The sequence below is a fragment of the Myodes glareolus genome, chromosome 9 (genome assembly GCF_982192425.1).
Source record: "Myodes glareolus chromosome 9, mMyoGla1.1, whole genome shotgun sequence".
Classification (NCBI taxonomy): Eukaryota; Metazoa; Chordata; class Mammalia; order Rodentia; family Cricetidae; genus Myodes; species Myodes glareolus.
In genome coordinates, this window is record NC_142034.1 from 95,982,233 (window position 1) to 96,006,351 (window position 24,119).

The 24,119-nt window shown below is 47.9% G+C and overlaps 1 protein-coding gene across 2 annotated transcripts; it reads right to left on the reverse strand.

Moving 5' to 3' along the window:
• Nucleotides 1-2,261: 2,261 nt before the first annotated feature.
• On the reverse strand, nucleotides 2,262-7,753 carry Zscan10 (zinc finger and SCAN domain containing 10). 2 transcript variants are annotated; one of them, XM_048435892.3, is made up of 5 exons: nucleotides 7,358-7,753; nucleotides 6,235-6,499; nucleotides 5,990-6,054; nucleotides 5,784-5,841; nucleotides 2,262-3,999 (listed from the first exon to the last, which is right to left on the reverse strand). In XM_048435892.3, the coding sequence occupies exons 1-5, from the start codon at nucleotides 7,751-7,753 to the stop codon at nucleotides 2,441-2,443; spliced, it is 2,343 nt and encodes a 780-aa protein (XP_048291849.3). In that variant the 3' UTR covers nucleotides 2,262-2,440. The 2 variants fall into 2 exon arrangements, with proteins under 2 accessions (XP_048291849.3, XP_085550804.2); XM_085694678.2 differs by lacking the exon at nucleotides 6,235-6,499 and having other exon boundaries at nucleotides 7,358-7,640.
• Between the last annotated feature and the right edge of the window lie 16,366 nt (nucleotides 7,754-24,119).

The window sequence follows — 24,119 nt, forward strand, 5'->3', positions numbered from 1 at the left end:
CTGGTACTAGAGTTAGAGTTAGCACCATGTGAATTTTGGGAATTGAACTTGGGTCCTCTGAAAGAGCAGTCAGTGCTTTTAACTGGTGACTGTTGAGCTATCTCTCCAGGGCCCCTTTGCTTTTTTTCCCCTTAAATTTAATTCGTTGTTTTTTATTTATTTATTTAGGCAGAGTTTTTCTATGTGGCCCTGGCTGTCCTGAACTCTGTGAAAATCGGGCTGCTCCTGAACCCTTCCTCTGTTTCCCGAGCGCGGCACTAGGACAAGGTTTAGGCAGGATCTTGTCATGCAGTGCAGGCCTCAAACTCAAGATCCTCCTGCATCCCAGGTGTGGGGATTCCAAGCACGAGCCACTTGTCTGTTCCTGACATTTCCGTTTGGTTCGTTTTTTGACAGTTCTGAAAACTGAGTCCAGGGCCTTATGCATGCTAGACATGTACTCTATATGCGTGCTCTAGACGTGTACTCCAGACGTGTGCTCCAGATACGCGCTCTAGACGGCACTCCAGATGTGTGCTGCAGACGTGTACTCGATGCGTGCTCTAGACGGCACTCCAGATGTGTGCTCCAGACATGTACTCTATATGCGTGCTCTAGACGTGTGCTCCAGATGTGTACTCCAGATGTGTGCTCCAGATGTGCGCTCCAGACGTGTGTTCCAGATGTGCGCTCTAGACGCGTGCTCTAGATGGCACTCCAGATGTGTGCTCCAGACGTGTACTCTATATGCGTGCTCTAGACGTGTGCTCCAGATGTGTACTCTAGATGTGTGCTCTTCCTGTCCTCGGTTCACCTTTCAGACGAGGTTTTCCGTGTCGCTAAGGCCGGACTCTACTCCTCCGGCATCAGTCTGTCCCACAAGCGTTGCTAGTCACGAAGTCAGGCCCTCCCTCGCTAGGAAGGATGCATCTCAGGCTCTGTCCCCTTCAACAACCCAGCATGCTTGGCATTTATCTTGATAGACCCATCTTAACCCTGTGGGTGCGCCCTCCTAGGCTCTTAGCGAGCTAATCCTTTCTGTTTGAAGTTTCCTTCTCCAGGACCGTTAATGAAAGAAAAGCATTCTGTGACCACCAGGTACATGACCACATCCTAACCTTCCAACCTCTGGGGGCTGAACCTTGTCCAGAGCTTGGAGATTGCTGCTGCCTGGGCCTAAGAGTCACCACACGGTTGGGGAGCATCTCACTGGTGAAGCAGATTCAGCATGTGGGGTCCTAGGTTTGATATCCATGTACACACGGGCGCTCACACACGCACCACACACACACACAGTTTACACTTCCCCCATTATTTACAGTCAGCTCTTGCTGCAGAGCTCTGGGTGGAACTTAGTTCCTGCCATGAAATAGTATTTTGTGAAATCCACCATTAAAAAAAAACAAAACCAAAAAAACAAAATATACAGCCTTTTCCTTGAAAGCCCGTGACAGAAGTTTTAGAGCCAAACTTCTGGCTTCTTCCTTTTTCTTATTCTGTTTTTACCCAAAGTCACCTGACTTACAGGCAAGGAGGCAGCTAAGACTTTCTGATGTGTAACATCCAGGCATAGGGCCAATGTCCAAACCAGCATTGAATTAGAGGATTGTGGGTGGTTAGCTGATCTCAGCAGATAGCCGATTTGCCTTGCCACCAGCTTTTGTTCAATTTCTGGCATTGTTCAGTTTGGGAAAGTTACAAAGTCTCCACACCAAGTTTCCAAGGACACTCCCGTGTTACCCTAGATTCTTTCTTAGGGAGTTCCACTAGCCACAGGAGCCTGAGATGTGAAGTTGGGGACACCGAGTTCAGAAAGATGCCTGAGAAAAGCTGAGGGTGACTGTGCTGGACTTTCTACCCTCAGTTGTCCATCACTCTGGGCACCTTCACCTTTTCAGCCCGCTAGAGGACCTTCTGAAGTCAGGAAGACAAGAAGGAACCATGTCACCAGGGTGGGGGTGGGGGAATGTGGTGATTGATGGGACTTTGCTGGTCTTGGATAGAAGTCAGAAGAGGACAGCTCAGCACTATGACTCTTGGTTGACATAGGTAGATCCTCAACAGGGGAGAAGCAGTTCATTTGGTTGAGTGTTTGCCTTGAAGGTCCTCGGTTTGATACTCGGCTCTGCATAAACCATATGCACAGCATATCTATAATCCAAACATTCAGAAGGTAGAGGCAAGAAGACCAGAAATTCGAGATCACTCTCAGCTATAGGACAGAAGACCCTGTCTCAAAATAATAATAATAAAGAAAGAAAGATCAGAAGGACCAATTTTGAGAAGGTAACTTTACTGAAAGCATCCTAAAACACATTCCTAAGGTCAGGGAAAAGAGGTCAAAGGTGGGGACGCAGAACGTGGAGGAACCAAGAGGAGGTATGTGTGGAGGGGACATCACAGGGACTCTTAATCATGCAGGGAGGTGCGTATAGAATAAGACTGCGGAGCATGGGTGAAGCTAGTACAGCGTCTCCCGGGCGTGGGTTCTCATGTGGCGCAGTAGGTGTGAATTGCGGCTGAAGCCACGGCCACACAGCGCACAGGAGTAAGGCCTTGCGCCTGTGTGAACCATCAGATGGCGCAGCAAGCTGCAGCTGCGACTGAAGCTCTTGCCACACTCCGGGCATTCCTGGGGTTTTTCCATCTCTTGCCTGGATGTGGTGTGTGTGACCAGGTGGCGCTGCAGGTGCGCATTGCGCCGGAAACTGCGGCCGCAGGTTGGGCAGCTGTAGGGCCGTTCGCCCGTGTGGCTGCGGCGATGGCGGGCCAAGTTGGAGCTGTTGCGGAAGCGGTGACCACAGGTATCACAGGCGTGGGGCTTCTCCCCCGTGTGGATGCGTTGGTGGCGTGCCAGGTGGGCACTCTGGCTAAACCTCTCTCCGCACTCGCTGCATCGGCAGGGCTTCTCTCCTGTGTGGCTGAGCAGGTGGCGAGTCAGGTCTTGCATTTGGCTGAAGCTTTTACCACACTGGGCACAGTGGTAAGGCCGGAGGCCACCGTGGGTCAACAGATGGCGGGCAAGGCTCGCACGTCTCACAAAGCGTTTGTTGCACTGGGGACAAACGTGAGGCTTCTCACCTGTGTGCACCTGCTGGTGGTTGATCAGCTGGGAACTTTGGGTGAAGCAGCGGCCACAGGCCTGGCAGGAAAAGGGTCGTTCGCCGGTATGGACTCGCTTGTGGCTCATCAGGTGCTCGCTTCGTCGGAAGGCCTTGCCACAGTCACTACACACATAGGGCTTGCTCTCCTGGCGAGAGCTAGGGCTGCCGGGGTCTTCAGAGGACTGACGATCCTTGCCCTTCGCGTGAATTCGCAGGTGACGCTTTAAGCTAGAGCGCCGTTGGAAGGTCTGCCCACAGTGGGAACAGAAAACGACTGCCTTCTCTGACACTTTCGTCTTGCCTTCTGGGTCTGGTGTGGGATTTTGTTCCTGGGCATGTGCCAGCAGGTGCTTCATGAGGTTGGAGCGACGCTGGAAGCCCTGGTCACACTCAGCACATCGGAAGGCAGGCTCCGAGGAATGCGTTAGCAAGTGCTTCGCCAGGTGCGAGCTCTGGCGGAAGCGGTGGCTGCAGAGGTGACAGGCATGTGGTCTCTCATCTGTGTGTATGCGCACGTGCAGCTTGAGGATGGAGCTGCGCCCAAAAGTCTTTCCGCACCACAGACATCGGAAGGAACGGGAGCTTGGCTGAGATTGAGAGCCCGGGTGGGACTGTAGCTGGTGGGCCTGTAGGCCGGACAGCTGCAGGAAGCTGACTCCACACTCCGTGCAGATAAACTGCGACTCTGTCTCGGACTCTGGGGCGCCTACTCTGACCTCCACAATTTCCCTGCTGTCAGCAGGGGTCCCTCCCCCACCAGCACCGCTTGCCTCCTGCTCTGCTGTCTGGCACAGAGGCTCTACTGCAGCTCCAGCGCCCTCTGCCTGGGACTCGGATAAAATGATGACAGGCCAGATAGTCGATTTAGGTTCTTCAACTTTAAGTTCCTCCTGGTCAGGCATTCTGCTCCTAAGTCCTAGGAAAGAAGCAAACGCAGAGAGCTGGAAATCGTGGTGAACACCTTAATTCCAGCAACTTAGGAGGCAGAGGCAGGCAGATGTTTGAGTTCGCAGCGAGCCTGCTCTACATAGTTCCAGCCTGGACTACATAGACAGACCCTGCCTCACAAAATGAGGACAACCAAGAAGAAAAGAAGAGGAAAAAGGAGGAGGAGATGGAGGAGGAAGAAGAGGTGGATAAAGAGGAGGAAGAGGTGGAGAAGTGAAAAAAAAGGAAGAGAAGGGGGTGGCAGCACAGAGTTATCAACTGGGTCTTTCTGAAAAAACTACTAGGCATCATCAGAACCTGGTGGGTCCAGAAGCAGAAAGAAACCCAGGATTCTGTAAAGCTGGTGATGGGCAGTCTGAGGACAAATAAGAATGTCTTTGATCACCAGGTGGTGGCGGTGCATGTCTTTAATCCCAGCACTTAGGAGGCAGAGGGAAGTAGCTTTCTCTATGAGTTCGAGGCCAGCCTGGTCTTCAGAGCTAGTTTTAGGACAACCAGAGTTGTTATACATCCAAACCAAACAAACAATAAAAAGTCTTTGTTCTCTGCTCCCCACTTCCTGCTGTTTTTCAGTCTCCATATTGCCTGCTCCTAGGGATCCCAGTAACGCAGACTCCCAAATGCTGGGATCACATCACACACCATGCCTGACCCCACCACATCCTTTTAAAGTGTACAATGTAGGCCCACTAACTATATTTACAACGTCATTTAACAATCAGGACTATCTCATATCCGCTAATAGTCTATTTCTTGACCACTTTCTTTCCAGTTTTTTAAAATATTTATTTATTTATTATGTATACAATATTCTGTCTGTGTGTATGCCTGCAGGCCAGAAGAGGGCATCAGATCCCATTACAGATGGTTGTGAGCCACCATGTGGTTGCTGGGAATTGAACTCAGGACCTTTGGAAGAGCAGGCAAAGCTCTTAACCTCTGAGCCATCACTCCAGCCTCATTTTTCCAGTTTTTATGTGTATAGGTATTCTGTACACATGCTTATACTTGTAACAGAAGCATGCAGTATCCATAGTGGCCAGGAGAGGGCCTCAGCTCCCCCCAGAATTAGTTGCAGACAGTTGTGAGCCATTATGGGGGTCCTGGAAATTGAGCTAGTGTCCTCTGGATGATCAGCCAGTGCTCCTAACTGCTGAGTCATCTCTCTGGCACCCACACCCTTTTGTTAGGGTGACTAATCCTAGAGCCTTTTACATGCTAGGGAAGTACTCTAACACTGAGCCACACAGCAGCCCTTAAATATCTATTTTAAAGCTCAAAATTAAGAGACATATGGGTGTAACGGCACAGGCCTCTCTAGTCCCAGCACTCAGGTGACAGAGGCAGGAAGATCTTGAGTCAAAGATCATAATGAGACCATATCTAGGAATAACAACTGCTTAGCCTGGCAGTGGTGGCGCACACCTTTAAGCCCAGCATTTGGGAGGCAGAAGCAGGTGGATCTTTGTGAGTTCGAGGCCAGTCTGGGCTACAGAGTGAGTTCTAGGACGGCCAGGGCTACACAGAGAAGTCTGGTCTCGAAAAAACAAAAACAAAAACACAACAACAACAACAACAAACCAGACACACAGAGCAGGAGCAGGGGAAGGGGGAGATCTGGTTCTGGGTACCACTAAACAAATAGATGAACGAAACCAAAGACTTTGTCAGCATGGAAAGGTTAGAAAGCCCGATGCTGTCTGGAACGGCGAGCAAAGAGCATTCAGCGACCGTGACTGTGGAGGAGCTTACCCAGAGGGTTTGCAGGCCAGGCTTTCTTCTCTGAGGTGTCCTCAAAGGTAAGGGACTCCTGCAATGAGAGCCGAGATCCCTTTGAGTCGTGAAGTGGAATCCCTTTCTGGGGTTAAGTAGGAGGAAACATGGACGGCTAAAAGGCAGAAGGCAGAGAATATCGTGGGGCCCGAGAATGACCTGTGATAGGAATCGGCTCAGCTTACCAACACAGCTGCCAGCTCTTGGTCTCTGGAATTCTCCTCCAGCCATGAGGGGCCCTGGGAAGGGTCTGGCAGCGTAAGAGAGGAAGACAAGGCTGTTAGAAGTGTTGCCAGCTATGTGGCTCTAAAGACATGACCACCCATGCCCTGAAACCATGAAGCTATCCCAACATTCTCCCACCACATACTCCTCCCCAACTTCCAGCCCCCACCCACACCTCCTGCCTCCCAGGACACCGGTTCCTCACGGCTTTCTGGTGGGTCCTGGGGCATCCCCTGGGGCTCTGGGCTCACTGGCCAATTTGAACTTGGTGCAAGTCTCCACTCCTCAGGTTCAGCAGGCTTGGTGGGAACTGGCTGAGATGGGGGTAATTCGTTCAATGGGTGCAGGGCTGGAGTCTCTTCCAAGGGCAACTCCCTTTTAGGGCTTTGGCTGGGAACCTGGGAAGGGCTCTGCTGCCCCTCTGAGGTGATGTCTGCAGGGGCATTCTTGCCAGCACTGCAGCTAAAGTCCTGTAGAAGAAGGCAGACAGGCTGCGTGAGTCTACTGAGTCTACCAGGACAGGACAGAGAGACACAGGGAGAGAGTCACACAGCTAAGAGGGTAAGAATGGGTTAGCAATGTGACAGGGGACAGAAGGGGCACTTTTATATTCTACTTTATAAGAACACACTTGTACTTCATACTGTGGAAAGGAATCTACACGTGAGTGTTATTAATAGCTTAGCTCGCACAAACTTTTAACAAGTTTATTCCAAGTTAAGTTAACACCCGTGATGGTTCAGATGCCTCCAGAGTCCAGGGCTCATGGCAGCGAAAACTAGATGCAGTGTTTTAGGAAGCACCCAGCCTCAGACATCAGCAGAACAAGAAAAGAGGGCAGGGGTAATAATGAGAGAGACTCAAGACCCAGTAAGCATCAGAAAAGCGTCCAGAGGCTGGGTGTGGTGGAGAATGACTTTAATCTTAGTACTCGGGAGGCAGAGGCCAACTGGTCTTTGTGTGTTAAAAGCCAGAATGGTCTACACAGAGTTCCAGGCAGCCAGGGCTACGTAGAGAGACGCTGTCTTAAAAAGAAATGAAATGTGACCACAGGATGACCCTAAGTCTGAGTGATTGACTGCTGTTGCTGGCACCCTCCATCCATGCTTGCTGCCTGGAGGTGAGCTGGCAGTTTTTCTGTTTTATAATGTTAATCTGCTACCTACTAAACACCAGCTCTCTGTATGGAGCACACTGAAAGACTCGATCGGTTCCTAGCTCTGCTCGCTGATGGACACAAGTGAAATTTGAAAAGCTTTCTTCTTGAGGTAACCAGTTTCGGTCCACTCAGCCCCACCCTTACAGTTTATGGTCCAGCCCCATCTCACCAGCGGCCCCACGTGGCTGGAGTCTTTGGGCACGCCCTCCAGCAGCTGTACCACCTCTTCTCCATCTCTGAGTGGCTGGCCCTGCAGGCGGCTCAGCACATGCGGGGGCAGGACACTCAGGAACTGCTCCAGCACCAGCAGCTCCAGAATCTGCTTTTTGGTGTGCAGCGCCGGCCGCAGCCAGTGGTTGCAGAGTTCCCGGAGACGGCCCAGGGATGCCCGCGGCCCCATGTCTTCCTGGTACTGGAAGCATCTGAAGAGCTGGTGGGCCACCTCGGGCCGAGGCCTGACCTCCATTCTTCTGGGGTCCTCCTCGCCAGGCAAGTCATCCTCCTCCAGTTTCACCGCTCCGAACTGCTCTTGTTCCAGAGCATCTGGGACCGGTTCTGCCAGCATCTTTCACACCTCTTCAAACCGGACCACTCTTAAGTCCCCTTCTTGGGCGCTTCCCACACCTGTGGAGCTGAAGACCCTGAAATAAGATCTCCGCTGGAAAGCAGGTGCCTGTTTTCCCAGAACTCAGGATATAGAGACAAGGATCAGGAATTCCAGCCAGCCTTATCTACATAAGAGGGAGAAGGGGGTGGGGTAGGACACAAAAGCAAGATAGACTGCAGGAAAGCTAACTCCACCGGAGTTACAGGTGTTAAAAAAAAATACAAATATGGGCCAGGCACGATGGCTCACCTCCCTAATTCCAGCACTACTAGGCAGGTGCAAGAGAATCTCTATGAGATTGAGATCAAGGCCAACCTGGTCTACACAGAGTTCCAGGACTAAAAAGATCTGGCAAAATAAATAAATAAATAAAATTTTAAGAAAGGGGGAAGTCTAGAAAGATTAGCTCGGCAGTTAAGAGCACGCTGTTCTTCCAGAGCATCCAGGCTCAATCCCCAAGCCTCTGTAACTCCAGTTCTAAAGAAGTCTGCCACCCTCTTCTGGTCCCGGAGGGCCCTGCACACATGTAGTGCACAGTCAAATTTTTTTTTACAAAATCGACTGTGACTTTCTGAGGAGTCCTTTCCCACTGTCACGAGTGATGACCCCCAGCAGTAGCGAAGCCAACAGAGCAATCGTGCAAGGGCAGAAAAACAGGGTTGGGGACATAATTCTGTTGGTGAAGTCCTTGCGTAGCACACACAATCCTCTGGGTTCAACCCCCAGTCAGTACTGCATAACCTGGGCAGAGTGGGGCAGGTCTGTAACCAGGAACTGGAGGTAGGAAGAGCAGACTTCACAGTCATTCTCGGCTGCATAGGAAGTTTTAGGCTAACCGGGGCTAGGGACTTTGTCTCAAAACCTGGGGGGCTGGGGAAGGTGGAAATGAAGATAGTTTGGTTAGCAAGAGCACTTGCAGTGGTGGCGCCCGCCTTTAATCCCAGCACTCGGGAGGCAGAGGCAGGCGGATCTCTGTGGGTTCGAGACCAGCCAGGCCTACAAGAGTGGTTCCAGGACAGGCTCCAAAGCTACAGAGAAACCCTGCCTCCGAAAACAAAAACAAACAGAAAACAAAAAAGAGAGCATTTGCCATGAGCCATGAGAGGACATGGTCCAGAGCTTGAGCCTCAGTGTTCACATAACAAGCCATATTCCCACACACGACTGAAACCCTACCAATGTGGGACACAGGAAGAGCGGTGGGGAGTGCTGGCTGGCGGTGTAGCTGAAAAACAAGATCCAGGTTCAGGAAGAGACACAACTCAAAGGACTAAGGCAGCCGGTGATAATGGAGCATGCTCAGTGCCGTCTTTCTTTGCACTCCCATAGGTGTGTGTGTGCACACACAGTTGCACACACACACACAACTGAACCGTTCTGGATGTTTATCCTGCTCTACATCCACAGAGATGTGCACCCACCGGGGCATGGAGCACTGTGGAAGAGAAATCAAAGACAGAAAAATGCCTCATTTTTGGTGACTAGAAAGCCAGACTTCTCAAAGGTTAAGAACACTTGGTGCTCTTATAAAGGACCCAGGTCGGTTCTCAGCACCCATATGATGACTTACACCTGTAACTTCAGCCCCAAGGGATCTAGTGCTCTCTTCTGGCTTCTGGGGGCACCAGGCAAGCATGCAGTGCACATACATGCTTGCAGGCAAAGCATTTATCCATACAAATAAAAATAAATAAATCTTAAAAAATGTTTTTCATTTCAACCTCTTCAGGTCTGTATCTTGGAGAACCAATAAAACAAGACCTTCCCCATAGAAATGCAGAAGGGGATCTGATTAATTCACAATCAGCAAGTAAATACATACATACATACATACATACATACATGCCTGTAAGTGGGAACTGTTCTACAGATTTATCCTCCCCCCCTTTTTCTTTTTTGAAGAACAGTGTATTGAATACACTGCAGCAGAGCTGTGAGCTGGGTGGGCTGGGCAATAACTAGGGTACGCCATGCAGCTCTGAATTCAGTCCTACCTCACCTCGCAAGCGGGATTATAGCTCTGGCACTGGCTCCCTTTCTCTCGGCCTCCTCGGGTAGTCACTCAATTCCAGCTAGCAAAGGAGAGTGTTTATAACTCACCACCAGGGGCTCCAGTTCTACAGGCACAAGCCCCTCCTTTCCCTATAGCCCAGAGGGTTACTCCTTCCTTCCTGAGGACTAGGGACTTAATCAACTCAGCTCAATTAAATTCTTCAGTACTGCTGAGAAGATTTTAAGCTTTTCTTTCCAGATTGGGCATGGAACCCAGAAGTCTCAGGAATGTTAAGCAAAAATCCCTACTACTGAGCTACCCATCTACTGGTTTATGTTCCTTAGAACAAGCCGACCCGTGCATTCCCTTGGGGAACCACGTGGGAACGCTGAGTGGGGGGGGGGGGGGATGGGACCAGAGCCTCAGGCATAACTTTCCATCCTATTAAGACTGGTAAACATGGAGTGGGGCTTGTGGTTATTGTTCTCATTATTATTGATTGTAACACGTTTTCAAGGTTATCAGAAGGTAGGCAAAGTGCCTCTGTCCTGAATTTTGTATAGATCATGCCCTGAATTTTGCATAGTTCTCTAAATTCCCTCTGTAGGAGGGCTGTAGTGTGTGGGTCTGTTACAGAACAAAGGAAGCCCTCCTTTTAAGCTTCCTTTAAGGGAAAGGGGGATATGGTGCTGACCTAGCTCCTGACACATCAGGTTTCTCCCCCTGGCTCCTTTCCCTCCCACACACAGCCAGTCTAATCCGGGCTCTTTCCTGCACTCCAGACATACATTTTCTAAGTGCTTTTCCTATAGCAATTACTTCTTACACCGTTGGTGTCTCTGTTCTGGAACCCTAGAACACACCATCCATTGGCTAATGTACCCCAATTACCGTTCACTGCAATCTCTTTGCCTGGCTTGAGCAAGAGGCACCGGACCTAGTTCAGTAAGTTTTTGCCTGGCATCTGAAGTGGCAACTTCAAAAACTGAACATGCACAATAAAACACCAATAACAATGCCTACCTCGAAGTTCTAGGAATCCAAGAACAACTATAGTAAGGTTCACAGCAGTTAAGGTATATGATAAACACTCAAAAACAAGGGGGTGGGACTTGGGATGTAGCTCTGTTGGTATAGTGCTAGCCTAGCAAATACACAGCAAGCCCTGGGTCCAATCCCCGGCACTCACACACCAGGGGTGGTGGCGGCACATGCCCCAAATCCCAGACCAAGGGAGGTAGAGGCAGGAAGGTCATGCATTCATGGGAATTCAGATACATTGGGAATTCATGATACATGCATTGATACCTGACCCGTTCTCAGAAAACAATGAACAAATAAATGAATAAATGAAAAAAGGGGTGGAAGGGAGTGTTATCAAGCTAGGCACGGGTTGAGGGAGGAGCCAAAGTCCAGGCTGGCCTGGACTCCATCAAGAGTAAGTTACAAAGGTGGTCTGGGCAATTTAGTGAGAGCCTTTGTCCAAAATAGAAAATGAGAAGGGTTGGAAATGTATCTTAGAAGCAGGGCGCTTGCCAAATGGATGCACCAAGCCCTAATCTGTCTCTCTCACACACACAGGAAACAGGATTTCATTTCGCTGTTTGAGGAAGCATATGAAAAAACAACGAGGGGCTGGAGAGATGCTTGAAGAACACTGGCTGCTCTTCCAGAGGTCATGAGTTCATTCCCAGCAGTCACATGGCAGCTTGCAGCTGCTTATGAGATCTGATGCCCTCTTCCAGTGTGCAAATATACATACAAGCAAAACATCAATATACATAAAATAAATAAGTCTTTAAAAAGACAACTAGAGAAAGGAGGTCACTTTGGCCGCCTACCCTGCAGCAGATGCTAACTGAACGTTCAGCAGCCCAGGCAGCGTTCTGAGGCTCACTTCAACCAGCTGCAATCCACTTGTTAAATCAAGTTTTTACTCTAACAAGTTCAGAGAGACCAAGAATGATTTATTCACACCTGGAGCAGCTGTGAGGCTCACTAACATGAAAATGGGGCTCTGGACCCTGCATTATGAGATTTTGCCATATTAGCTTGGAGTATCACAGCATGGACAAGAAGTAAGAGAATTCCAAACTCAAGTCACAGCACGGCTAGCTACACAGAGCAGCTGCACTTTCTAGGTGAGGCCTCGCCAATGGGTTTCCAAGAGATGGAATTCAGGCAAGTTGGCTTTAGAAAGTCTGTCCCTCCCCCCCAGGTCTCCAGGACAAAAGCCCTATTAATATGCACCTCTGTAGGGGGTTGAATGGGTGTGGGGCGAGGGAACTCTCAGTCACTACCCAAAACGTGGCCAGTCTAATTTGTAGGCTGTTGCTGCCATAAAGTCCACGAGCACTGGAGAGGTCTGAGGCCAGAGTGGTATTCTGCAAGAAATAACCTCTTTCCCTGCTCTTAGTTCTAGTGGTCTAACTTGCTCAACTTTATTGACCCGGTTTCTTTAGACCCGGGTCCCTGCCTGGTTCTGGTCATCCACCTGGAAACTGGCACCCGTTACCGCCAGGACTCTCCCTCGAATCCCCAAGGCCACGAATGCGTCGTGCTGTCTGGCTACAGAGTCTCCAGTACAGAGTTACCCCCTCATTCTCCCAAGACCTTGCTTTAGCCATCAGCCCACTAGTGGGGCCTGAAAACCCCCTTCACTCTCCACTCCGCTGTAAACCTATATTCCAGCCTTTCAACTCACCACTCCTGGTACCTCCTCCTGAGGCTGAGATGTTTGGAGGTCCTTGGGGAGATCCAGGACCAGCGTCAGGGCAGGCCAGCCTGGGGAAGGACTTGGAGAAAATGGGACAGGAAGTTCCCTGCCCCATCCCTTTCAGGTAAGGGGGATAAAGAGGTTTCTAACAATTAACCCTTTACATCCCAGTTTGAGTGAGGTGGGGGAGAGGGCGGAGCCAGAAAAGTCAAGACGAAGTGATGAATCCAGACCGCAACTTCGCTTTACTCTAAGCCAGAGCATCCCCATCTAAATTGGGACCGATTTGCACCCCTTTGGGACAAGAGCTGCTTGCTGTGTTGTTGGCTTCTTTGCTCGTCTTTTCATTCACGTGACAAATGTTTATCCACACTGTGTCAAAACAGCAGGCTCTAAGGACAGAGAGCTAAACTGAGGAATGGGGCCCCACCCTGGGTGTGTGTGAGAGAGGATGGGAGTTGCATTCCAAGGAACAGGAGACATAGTGACTGTAAGGAAATGAAACAGGCCAGCCAGCGTGGCACAGGCCTCTAATTCCTCACTCAGGAGGCAGAGGCAGGTGGATCTCTATCAATTCAAGACTAGCCTGGTCTACAGATTGGGTTCCAGGCCAGACAGGGTTACATAATGAGACCCTACCTCAAAAAAAGAAAACAGGGAACAGAAACCAAGTGTGATGACGAAAGTCTGTAATTCTATCACCTGGGTGACTGAGGTTGAAGGTCTGCCATGAAACCCAGATTATCTTGGTCTACAGAGTGAACCTGTCTCAAAAACCCAAAACCAAACGGATGAGATTGCATCTCAGTTGGTAGAATGCTTGCCTGGCATGCAGAAAGCCCCGGGTTCAGTTCCCCACACATCATAAACTGGGCATGCTTGTGCACACATTTATAACCCCTGCATTGGAGAAACAGAGGCAGGAGGATCAGGAGTTCAGGTCACCTTCAGCTAAGTATGGAGATCGAGGTCAGAGTGGGTTACATGGGATCCTGCCTCAAAATGAAACGAGCAAACAAAAAAAAATGGGCCAGTGACTCCCACAAGTTGTTCCCTGACCTCCACATGTGCCCCCATCCCCAAACAAAAAAATAAATATAGTGGTGGGGGGAAGGTAAAAATTCTAATGCACACACACCAAAAAAAAAAAAAGAAAAGAAAAGAAGAAAGAAAGAAAGAAAAGAAAAAACAAAGATGTGATAAACAACCACAGTCCATATGACTTTCTGAAGTCTCCCCCAGAATCCTGTTAGTGGCTTTTGTCCTACTAACACCGCCCTCCGCCTCACCCCGCCCCTCAGGGGAAGTGACCTCCCCCCAACCGCTTTGGACCCACTTCAAAGTCAAGCCCTCCCCTTTGCTTTGATGGGCGTTTTTAGTTTAGTACGCGCTCCCAAACACTACAGAGAGCGCTTCCTTCGGGGAAGCGGTGGTGTACTGTGGTGTGTCCACCGCCTCAGAGTGCGCTCCACCACTCGGAGGGTCAAGGAAACTTGACGCTGGTCGCCCCCCAGTCCTGATGACTCAGTCTGTCCTCGGCATAGGGTTCGGTGCCTGAGCGACAGTATGGTTTTGTTACCGCCCTCCAGACGTTCCCAGTTTTCAATATCCTAGTTCCTCTCCTTCCAGCTACAGACTCCTCCCACAGTCCTAGCAACTTTGACTCTCTAGAAACCCCACCCCAAGAGAGGTGGGCCGGAGGGCGGGGCGGGGCGTCCTGGAGTAGGCGTGGCCTCAGGCTCAGCGAGAGGGTCCTAGGGCCGGAGCGCTATCTCTCCAAGCTATTCCTGCCTTTTATGCACATCTGGGAGCAGTGGGTAGAAATCCTCTTGTCTCTGGTTGCGGTGGCTTGGTCAGGGGGTGCGCAGCAAAAGGTGCTTAAAGCTTGTGTAACCAGGCTCCCCAGCTCTTGCCTCGTTGCTTGGCCTGAGCTCTCCACATGTGCACTCTTAACCCACTAACCCTAGCCTTGGGCCTACCCGGTTTCTGGATTTTTCATATCTAATAGAAATAGCCCGCCTCTTTTTTTATTTTGTAGCCCACCCTGGGGAAGCAGGAGCCACCCTGCACTGAGCTGAGTCTCTCTAATCAGTCTCCCCAGCCCTTAGAAAGCTAAGACCAGCCTTGACTATATAGTGAATTTGAAGTTAACCTGGGGTACATAGCAAGGTCTAGTGGCCAACAAACACACAAAATATTGTTCACATGCTTTCACATTCCAAGGAAGAACACACACTTCATTTGAAAAACAGATGTTCTGACATGTAGAGAAAGGACCCACAGGCTGGCATACAGATCTGGGCAAGAGAAGTGCGTGCCTGGGCACCCTGCCTTCTGGTGCTGAGCTGCTCAGAATGCCCATGTGCCCCCTCCCCATCTGCTTCAGTGTCTGATTCAATTATGACTGCAGCCTGAAAGTCAAGCCAGCAATGGGGACACTCTAGGTATCACATGGCAGGAGGTGACAGCAGCAAAGAGTATTTCAGGATGATGACAGGGCCCTGGTTTCTTAAAAATGCACTGACAGCTCAACTCTAAAAGGCAACCTGTAAGCCCGAGTGACTTTGGAGCATAATTCCAAAGATGTCCCCTTGTGCCTGCACTGTAGGCTGTCTTGAACTAGCCAATAGGCAGTGTTCTGGGTGCTAGGAGTTTGGAGGTTTCCGGTCCAGAATTTCATAGCCTATCCTGTTGTCAACAGTCAGAAATAGAAGGGTTGATATTTCTCTCTAAAAGATTCCACCTGTCCTCTTGGGGCTGGACCATGACAAGGAAAGGCCACTTAGGTCAAATTACAGCACAGTCTGGTACAAACTGTTCCTAACAGCCCTGCCTGAGGCTGTTGGGCAGGAGTTTGGGACTGGGGCAGATAAGTCTTTTTTGTTCACCACAAGGAGGCAAAGGCTCCAAGAGAACAGCTGCTTTGTAGTTTGTGCAATCCAAAGGGATCAGAGCTGGGTAGGGAGGGGTGGCCTGGCTGAGGAGACATAGCCATGCTGCAGGATTAATTACAATCACGTGTTGTTTTACATGGTTTAATTAATTGTTTTGTTTTATCATTATTTGGGGGAGGGGTTCGAGACAGGGTTTCTCTGTGTAACTGTGGCTGTCCTGGAACTCACTTTGTAGACCAGGCTGTCCTCAAATGCAGAGATCTCCCTGCCTCTGCTTCTGAGTGCTGAGATTAAAGTCGTGTGCCACCACCAGTTCCTAATTCACTATTTTAATGTGTGTATCTTCATGAGTTTGTGTGTCCCGTGTGTGCAGCTGCCTGCAAAGAAGAGAGGGCATTGCACCCCCTAAACTGGAGTTACAGGTTCAGAATCTCTGATGTGGGTGCTGAGAAGTAAATCATGTCTTACCCACTGAGCTATCTCTCTAATCCTTAATAAATTATATTTTAGTTTTTCTTCCTATTTTTCTTCTTTGCTCCTCTACCCACTTATATTAAGACTGGGTCTTAGGCCGCCTAGGCTGGCCTTGAACTTACGTTGTGTTAGCAGCTCTGAGGATGACCTTGAACTTTCGATCCTTCTACTATATCCACTTCCCAAGGGATTCTATTTATTGATTTATCATTTATTAAGATAGGGTTTCACTGTGTAGCCTTGGTTGGCCTGGAATTCACTATGTAGACCAGGCTGAACCTTGACTACACAGAGATCATCCCTGTCTCTGTCACTTGAGTGAAAGGAGTGTGATACCACGCCCAGCTACAAGACCTTAGAATTTTTAAGTATATTCCATTCTTGGTTTTTGCTGTTGTTTTGTCTTTTTTCATAGCTCAGGATAGCTTTAGATTTGAAGTATTCCTGTCTGACTCTTCTCTGGGATTACAGGTATGCACCACCACCACTATAGTTTCTATTTTTCTTAAGATTACATTTTATTTATTTGTGTATGTTATTACCTCCCATGTGCATGGGTATCAGAGGTCAGCTTTCTGTAGGAGATGGATGGTTCTCTCTCTCCACCATGTGAGACCTAAGGATTCAATTAATCAGGCCTCATGGCAAAGCGACTTTATCCACTGAACAATCTCACTGGCTCCCATTTTTTTTCTTCCTCTTTTTTTTAATGATGAATGATCTCTAAGATGTGGGTCACGCACAAAGTGAGCAGGCCAGCTGCATACGGTTTTGGAACACACCTTAGTACAACTGACACCACTATGGAAGTACCTACCATTCAAACCATAAAATTCAAAGTAGATAGCACCACCTGCCAAAGTGAAAACAAAGACCTAATCCATTAAAGTCCATAGTTCTGAGAAAGTATCTAAATGTGCTAACCTTGCCTTTTGGCCCCTGTGGTTTTGCTTCTGGCTAACTGCTCTTGTTAACTAAGGGTATGGTTTTGTGTGTAAAAGCTCACCCCGGGAAAGGCTAGGGACAACACAGGAACAGAACGCCTGGTGGATTCACCAGCTGGCTACAATAAAGACTTTCTATTGGCTTAAAGCTGAGTCCGAGCTTTCTCTTGTGAATACCTCACAACGGTTTATGTATTTGTGAAAGGGTCTTGCTGTATAACCGGAGCTGTCCTCAAATCTGAGATCCTTCTACCTCAGTCCGAGAGATCCTGTGTCAGTCCCCACATGGGACTTTCCATGTTTGTTTGGTTTGGTTTGGTTTTGGTTTTCGGTTTTTCAGACAGAGTTTCTCTGTAGCTTTGGAGCCTATCCTGGAACTAGCTCTTATAGACCAAGCTGGCCTCAGATTCACAGAGATCCGCCTTCCTCTGCCTCCCGAGTGCTGGGATTAAAGGCTTGCCCCACCACCGCCCAGCTTTTTTTTTTTTTAATTAAAAAACAGGTAGCCACGTGCCACCACATAGAATATGTCTGTTTTTATCATTATTTAAAAAACAATTTGTGTGCCTGTGTGTAGACATCTTTTTCAATCACTCTCCATCTTATTTTTTCAAACTGGGTCTCTCACTGAAGGTGGAGCTAGAATGAGAGGCGGGCAAACCCCAGGCATCCTCCTATATATGCCTCCCTACTGCTTAGATTACAGGCACACAAAGCTGAGGAAACTTTTTACCATGGGTCCTGGGAACATGTTTATAAACACCTCACGGATGGAGCGATCTTCCCTGGTTCCTTTTTTTAATTTTATGTAGGTCCTGGGCTTGAATCCAGTGTTTCCCTACACACTAGGTCAAGTCTCCATCACCAAACTACGCAGCATGCCCTACTTGCCTTTCTAAAAACAGTTCTCAGTGAATGTGAGCAAGTGTGCGTGGAACAGGTATAGTTTCTGGAGATTCAATGGCGCGCAGACGCTGTACCGATTTTTCGATCTAAATTATGTTCCCGAAGACTCTTCTTTAATTAGACACTAGGTCCCAGCACGCTCTACGAATGGTAGAAACGGCACCAGCACGCTCTACGAATGGGCCGCAAACAGTCTTAGTTTTCTCAGGGGTGAAAGATGACTGTAGGAGAGCAACATCCTCACAATGCCATGCCGAGTGGATAGACAGGTCAACGCAAGAAAAGATGCGCAAAACCGGAAGTTGCAGTGAGCAGCCGGACTAGAAATACGGGGACACCACCGAGGGACCGTGGCCTGGCCAGGACTGCCCAGCGAGCGCGCGTGCCAGAACCCGAAGGAAGAGCGGGTGGGCGGAGCCGAGCGGCGGGAGGGGCGGGACCTCCGGGTTGCAGCCTCCAGAGCCGTCTTTGGGTCGTGGGCGGGGCGGAGCAGCATCCTAGCCTGGGTCCTGTGTTTCCGGTTGAGTGTTCCGCCGAATGCAGAGCTGTTTGCGATAGTAAGAATTAGTGCTCTGGGTTCTCGGACTCCGACTCTTTAAACGTGTGTCTCTGTGCAATCGATGCTTGAGGGAGCGCATCGCGAGATCCCCTCCGCATTTCTGGAGGTGTTTGGTTTGTCTGTGTAGCCCTGGCTGTCCTGGAACGCGCTTTGTAGACCAAGCTGGCCACGAATTCACAGAAATCCGCCCGCTTTGCATCCCTAGTGCTGGGATTAAAGGCGAGCGCCACCACCACCCAGCTGTCATTTTCTTTTAAAATTGCATTCCTCGGGTTCCCTCCTGTCGAATACATATATCCTAAGCCACCATGACCATGCTGGCAACCGAACCCTGATTATCTGAAGAGTAGTAAATGCTTTTAATCGATAACTATTTCTGGAGCCCTCCAATTTATTGATTTTAGTATATTTTTATTAATTCTTTGAGAATTGCATACAATGTATTTGGATCATATTTACAGCCCCTTCCTGCCCCAGATCCATCCCTTGTCCCCATCTTCCCAAATTCGTGTCCTTTAAAGAAACAATAACCCATCAAGTCCAACTATTTGGAGGTTCGTTTTTCTTTTCTTTTTTTTTGGGGGGGGGGTTGTTTTTCGAGACAGAATTTCTCTGTGTAACAGCCCTCCTGGAACACCCTATGTAGACATGTAGACCAGGCTGGCCTCGAACTCACGGAGACCCACCTGCCTCTGCCTCCTGAGTGCTGGGATTAAAGGTGTGCGCCACCACCACCCAGCAAATCATTTTTGTTGTTGATGTTCATGCTGAACTTGAACATGTTCATGTAGAACATTATGACTTTGCATTTCTGGTTCTCCTGCTTCCACTTTTTGGATGCTGGGATTACAAGCATATGCAACATACCTAGTTTATTTGGAGATCCAACCAAGGGCTTTGTGCATGCACTTTACCAATTGAGTTACAGCTGAAACCTATGATGATGATGATGATGATGATGATGATGATGACGACGACAGGGGCGCTCTCTAAAGAGCTTTGACTGTCCTAGAATCATAGGTAGATCAGGCTGGCCTCGAATTTATAGAGATCTTCCTGCCTCTGTCTCCAGAGGACTGGGATTAAAGTTGTGTGCCATCATGACTGGCCTATCATTTTTCTTTATTTTTCTCAGATTCTGTTATTTTCCCCCATGCTCATCACTTTCCTTCCCGTGATCATGTTGATATATTACCCTAGCCTCCAACTTAGCTTTGCTCTCTTAATTAATAAGTTATTTTCTTCTTGCTTTATGATTCTTCTTTCTAGTGTTCATTATTCCTTAAGGCTATTTGAGAGTAGCTTGTAGTTTATTTACTGAACATAGTGTCTTTCTTGTTCTCACTCAAGCTCGGAGCAGCCTTCAGGTATTGGAGAAGTATTTGTTTAATGGTTTCCAAAATCGGAACTTTGCTAGTGCTTTATCCATGGCAGCACCTGTGACAAGCTCTGCGGTCGCTACAGCTCTAAACAAGAAGCCCGCGAACTGGTGCAGGCGGCAGAACTTCTATGGAACCTTAAATTTAAATTTTGTCATCAATTAAAAGTCATATTTCTTTGGGGCAGTGGTGGTGCATGCCTTTAATCCAGACATGTGGGAGGCAGAGGCACATGGGTGTCTTCTAATAGAAATAGAGATTTCTTTTGCTTATCTTTAAAAATACTCAAACTTGGGGACTGGAGAGATGGAAGATTAAGAGCACTGACTGCTCTTCCAGAGGTCCTGAGTTCAATTCCTAACGACCACATGATGGCTCACAACCATCTACAACAAGATTTAATGCTCTCTTCTGACATTCAGGCAGTACGCTGTATACATAATAAATAAATAAGTCTTAAAAAATATTCAAACTTTGGCAATATGAGAGATCACCCACAGCCACCTCTAAATAAATTCTGGTTCTTTCGCCCCATCTTATTCTTTTTTTTAAAAAAATTCTTTTAACTTTATTTATTTATATTTATTTATTTAGTATACAGTATTCTGTCTACATGTGTGCCTAAAAAGGCCAGAAGAGGGCACCAGATCTCAGAACCTCTGGAAGAGTTGTCAGTGCTCTTAATTGCTGAGCCATCTCCTCAGCTCTCCCCCATCTTATTCTTAAACTACTAGTCAAATGATTATTTACGATGCTAACTATATAACATTGAATTTATTTATTTGAGGCAGAGTCTTGTTAAGTGACTCAAGCTGGCCGTGCACTCATGCTAGACCTCCTGTCCCAGCTTCTTAAGGGATGACAGTTGAGTCCCACCATGTCCAACTGCATCTTGTTCATCTTGGTTTTTGTCTTATTTTTTCTTTTTGATACAGGGTGTGTAGCCCTGGCTGTCTTGGAACACACTCTGTAGAACAGACTGGCCTCGAACTCACAGAGAGCCACTTGCCTCTGCCTGCTGAATGCTGGAATTAAAGGAATGCACCACCACTGCCTGGCTTACATCTTGTTTTTTCTTTTTCTTTTCTTTTCTTTTCTTTTCTTTTTTGAGTCAGGGTTTCTCTGTGTATCGCTAGCTGTCCTGGAACTAGCTCTGTACACTAGTCTGGCCTTAAACTCACAGAGATCCACCTGCCTCTGCCTCCCAAGTGCTAGATTAAAGGTGTGCACCACCACCACGCAGCTAAATCTTGGTGGTTTTTTGTTGTTGTTGTTGTTATGTTTGAGACAGGGTCATTTGTAGCCAAGGCTAGCCTTGAACTTTCTATGTTGCAAAGGATAGCCTTGAACTCTTGATTCTCCTGCCTCTACTTTCTATGTGCTGAAAATAGGTGTTTAACATCACACATGCTTTTTATATCTGACTGTCTTATTCCTTCCTTTTCTCCAGAGCCTTTCTGAGCTTTCAGAGGTGGCCATTGCACACAGTAACTGTGGTAACCTTCTCTCCCAGACCCGCTGTGTTCCTAAAGATAATCAGAGCATTCCTCTCCTTCTTCAAGCAAGGCTAATAATTTTTGTACATGAGGTACTCAAAACACATTCTCCAACCAAGTCTGCTCAGACACCATTCGGTCTACTGGCAACCTCAGGGTGAGATCCACATTTCTGCACACCTTGTTCCTCAGTGGCCTCTTTGACTGTGGAGAACTTTGATCCAGGAGTTAGGACACAGTACTGTTTTGGACTTGGTCACTGCGGAGACTGCATGAGTACCTTGCTCTTCTCTAGGAGTGAGTCCCCTTGCCCTGCATACTCTCTGCTCCTCATGGACTGAGTACTGGGTGTCCTCTATTCTAGGGTCCCCTTGGCGCGGGTGTGAGTTTACAGTGTGTCTGGTTTGAACTGGTATTACTGGTATACTGGTATTAAGTACATTTCTCTCCACCGGAGGATTCAAATGCCTGGGTAAACAATTCAGAGGCAAAATCAGAGTAAATCTCATTCTTCACATTGACTGTAGAATCAAGCCAGATTCTGGAATTCCTAAAGCATGTTTTTTACATGATCATCCCACTCTCACTCCCATGTTCTCTCTCTCTCTTATTTACTTTTTGTGTGTTTTACCTGCATGTATGTATATGAAACTTGTGTGTGCCTGCTGCCCAAGGGGGTCAGATAGGGGCATCAGATCCTCTGGAACTGGAGTTACAGAGCTTATGAGGTACTGGTGGGTGCTGTGAATCCAACCTGGATCCTCAGTAAGAACAAGTGCTCCTAGCCAATGAGCTGCCTCTCCAACCCCACAGACATCTCTAAGTCTTAGAGCAGAACACCAGCTCGATGTTATAGGGCCAATCAGATGTGGCCATTTAAGCAAAACTGGTCATGAATGGAGGAAATACAGGTCCAGTGTTACCAAATGTTCTGATTTTTAAAATTGTATGTGTGTATGTATGTGTGTGTAGTATGTGCATGTGTGTGTAGTGTGTATATGTGTGCGTGTGTGTGTAGTGTGTACGTATGTGTGTGTGCAGTATGTGTATGTGTATGTATAATGTATGTATGTGTGTGTAGTATGTGTATGATGTGTGTGTAGTGTGTGTGCATGTGTATGTATGTGTGTGTAGTGTGTCTGTGTATAGTATGTGTATGTGTGCATGTGTGTGTAGTGTGTGTGCATGTGTATGTGTGTGGTGTGTATTTGTGCATGTAGTGTGTGTGTGTGTAGTATGTGTGTATGTATGTGTGTAGTGTGTGTGTGCATGTGTGTGTGTGAGTGCAGGTGAATGGTGCAGCATAGAGGACAACTTTGTGGAGTTTGTCCCCTCTTTCCTCTTTTATATGGTTTCTAGGAACCAAACCCAAATTGTCATACCTTCACAGCAGATACTGCCGGGCATCTCGCCAACCCGGATGTTCTGGTTTAAAAAATTCAAATGTAGTCAGGCTGTGGTGGTGCATACCTTTAATCCCAGCACTCGGGTGGCAGAGGCAGGCAGGGGAGTTCCAGGACAGCCAAGACTACACAGAGAAACCCTTTCTCAAAAGATAAAACAAACAAACAAAAAACCCAAAAACCTAAATAAATTCAAATATAAAGTTAAGTGTATGGCTCATTTGTAAAGTGTTTGCCTACCATAGCTAAGACTGAGTTCCATCTTCAGTAGCACGCACGAGGGCACATACACCCACACCCTCAGAAAACTCTGGTGATTTTTAATACTGCAGTTAACTTTCTATGTTAATCATTTTGTGAATAACTGGAGCATAAAAACTAGGGCCTTTCCTGTGCTTGACCCGTGCTCTCCATTAATCTATTCCACAGCCTTTTTGTTTTCTAAGCATTTTACTTTGAGACAGGTTTCACTAAGTTGCCCAGGCAGACCTTGAACTTGACACCTTCTGGACTCAGTCTCTTGAGTGACACTCAGTCTAGCAAATTTAAAAAGCAGTCAAGCCCAGTGGACCCACAGAGCACCCTGGGAGTTTATGCAGGGTCCAGTGTTGACTTTTCTGTTCTCCATTTTCAAGACAAGGTCTTGCTATGTAGCCCTAGTTTAAATGGAATTTCCCAGCCCACCTAGACTGTCCTCAAATTCTTTTTTTTTCTTTTAGAAAGTAATTTTATTAAATTATAAAAGTTTTGTCCCCAAATTCTTGATCCTCCTGCCTTGGTCTCCTGATTCTTGGGATTATAGGAACAAGCCACTATGTTCAGCTACTGGTGATTACCTTTTGGGGTGAAGGAGTTAGTCTCGGAAGACTTGGATGAGCCGAAGCCAGCAGGCACAGGATGAATTCCTGTGGACTCCATGGATGCTTCCTCCAGACTAGGGCACTGCCCCTTTGCTAACACACCCACGCTCTGTCACTTTCTTCCCTCTCTGGAGCCTTAGTTCCTAAGGTCTGGGGGAACAGAGTCTACCAGGTGGTCTCAGGATCTCGGAGGACAACTCCTCTTTTTTAGACAACTGGGTAGCCTCTTTTTATTTTTAAATCTATTGTTATTATTTTATTGTTTGTGTATTGCCTGCATATATGTTTATATTACATGTGCAGGACACTTGGAGTCCAGAAAAAGGTGTCAGATCTCTTAGGATTTCTTAGGAATACCCCTTTGTAGGTGCTGGGGATTGAACCTGGCTCCTCTGGAAGAGTAGCTCATGCTCTTAACCTTTGAGCTATTGCTTCCCCAGCTCTGTCTGAAAAAAAAAAAAAAGTTTCTGGTTCGAGGACAACAGCCAGCCAGAGTTACATAGTGAGAGCCTGCCTCAACAAACAGACAAAACATATGTAACATCTTTATTAGTTATCTGAGGGTTTCATCCAATGTAGTTTGATCATGCTCATCCCCCACAGATCCCCCTGCACTTCTCAAATCCACTCTGGGACAGTTGCTATGCCCCTCTATTACAGAACCTGAGTGGGTTTTGACAAATCCAATTTCTCTTTCATC

Excerpts from the sequence above, each read along its gene's own strand:
- Zscan10 (XM_048435892.3), bottom strand. The coding sequence starts at position 7,753 with ATGCTGGCAGAACCGGTCCCAGATGCTCTGGAACAAGAGCAGTTCGGA. Across the intron at positions 6,500-7,357 it reads CCAGCCACGTGGGGCCGCTG|GACTTTAGCTGCAGTGCTGG; the intron begins GTGAGATGGGGC and ends CTTCTTCTACAG. Across the intron at positions 4,000-5,783 it reads CTGGCCTGCAAACCCTCTGG|GACTTAGGAGCAGAATGCCT; the intron begins GTAAGCTCCTCC and ends CTTCTTTCCTAG.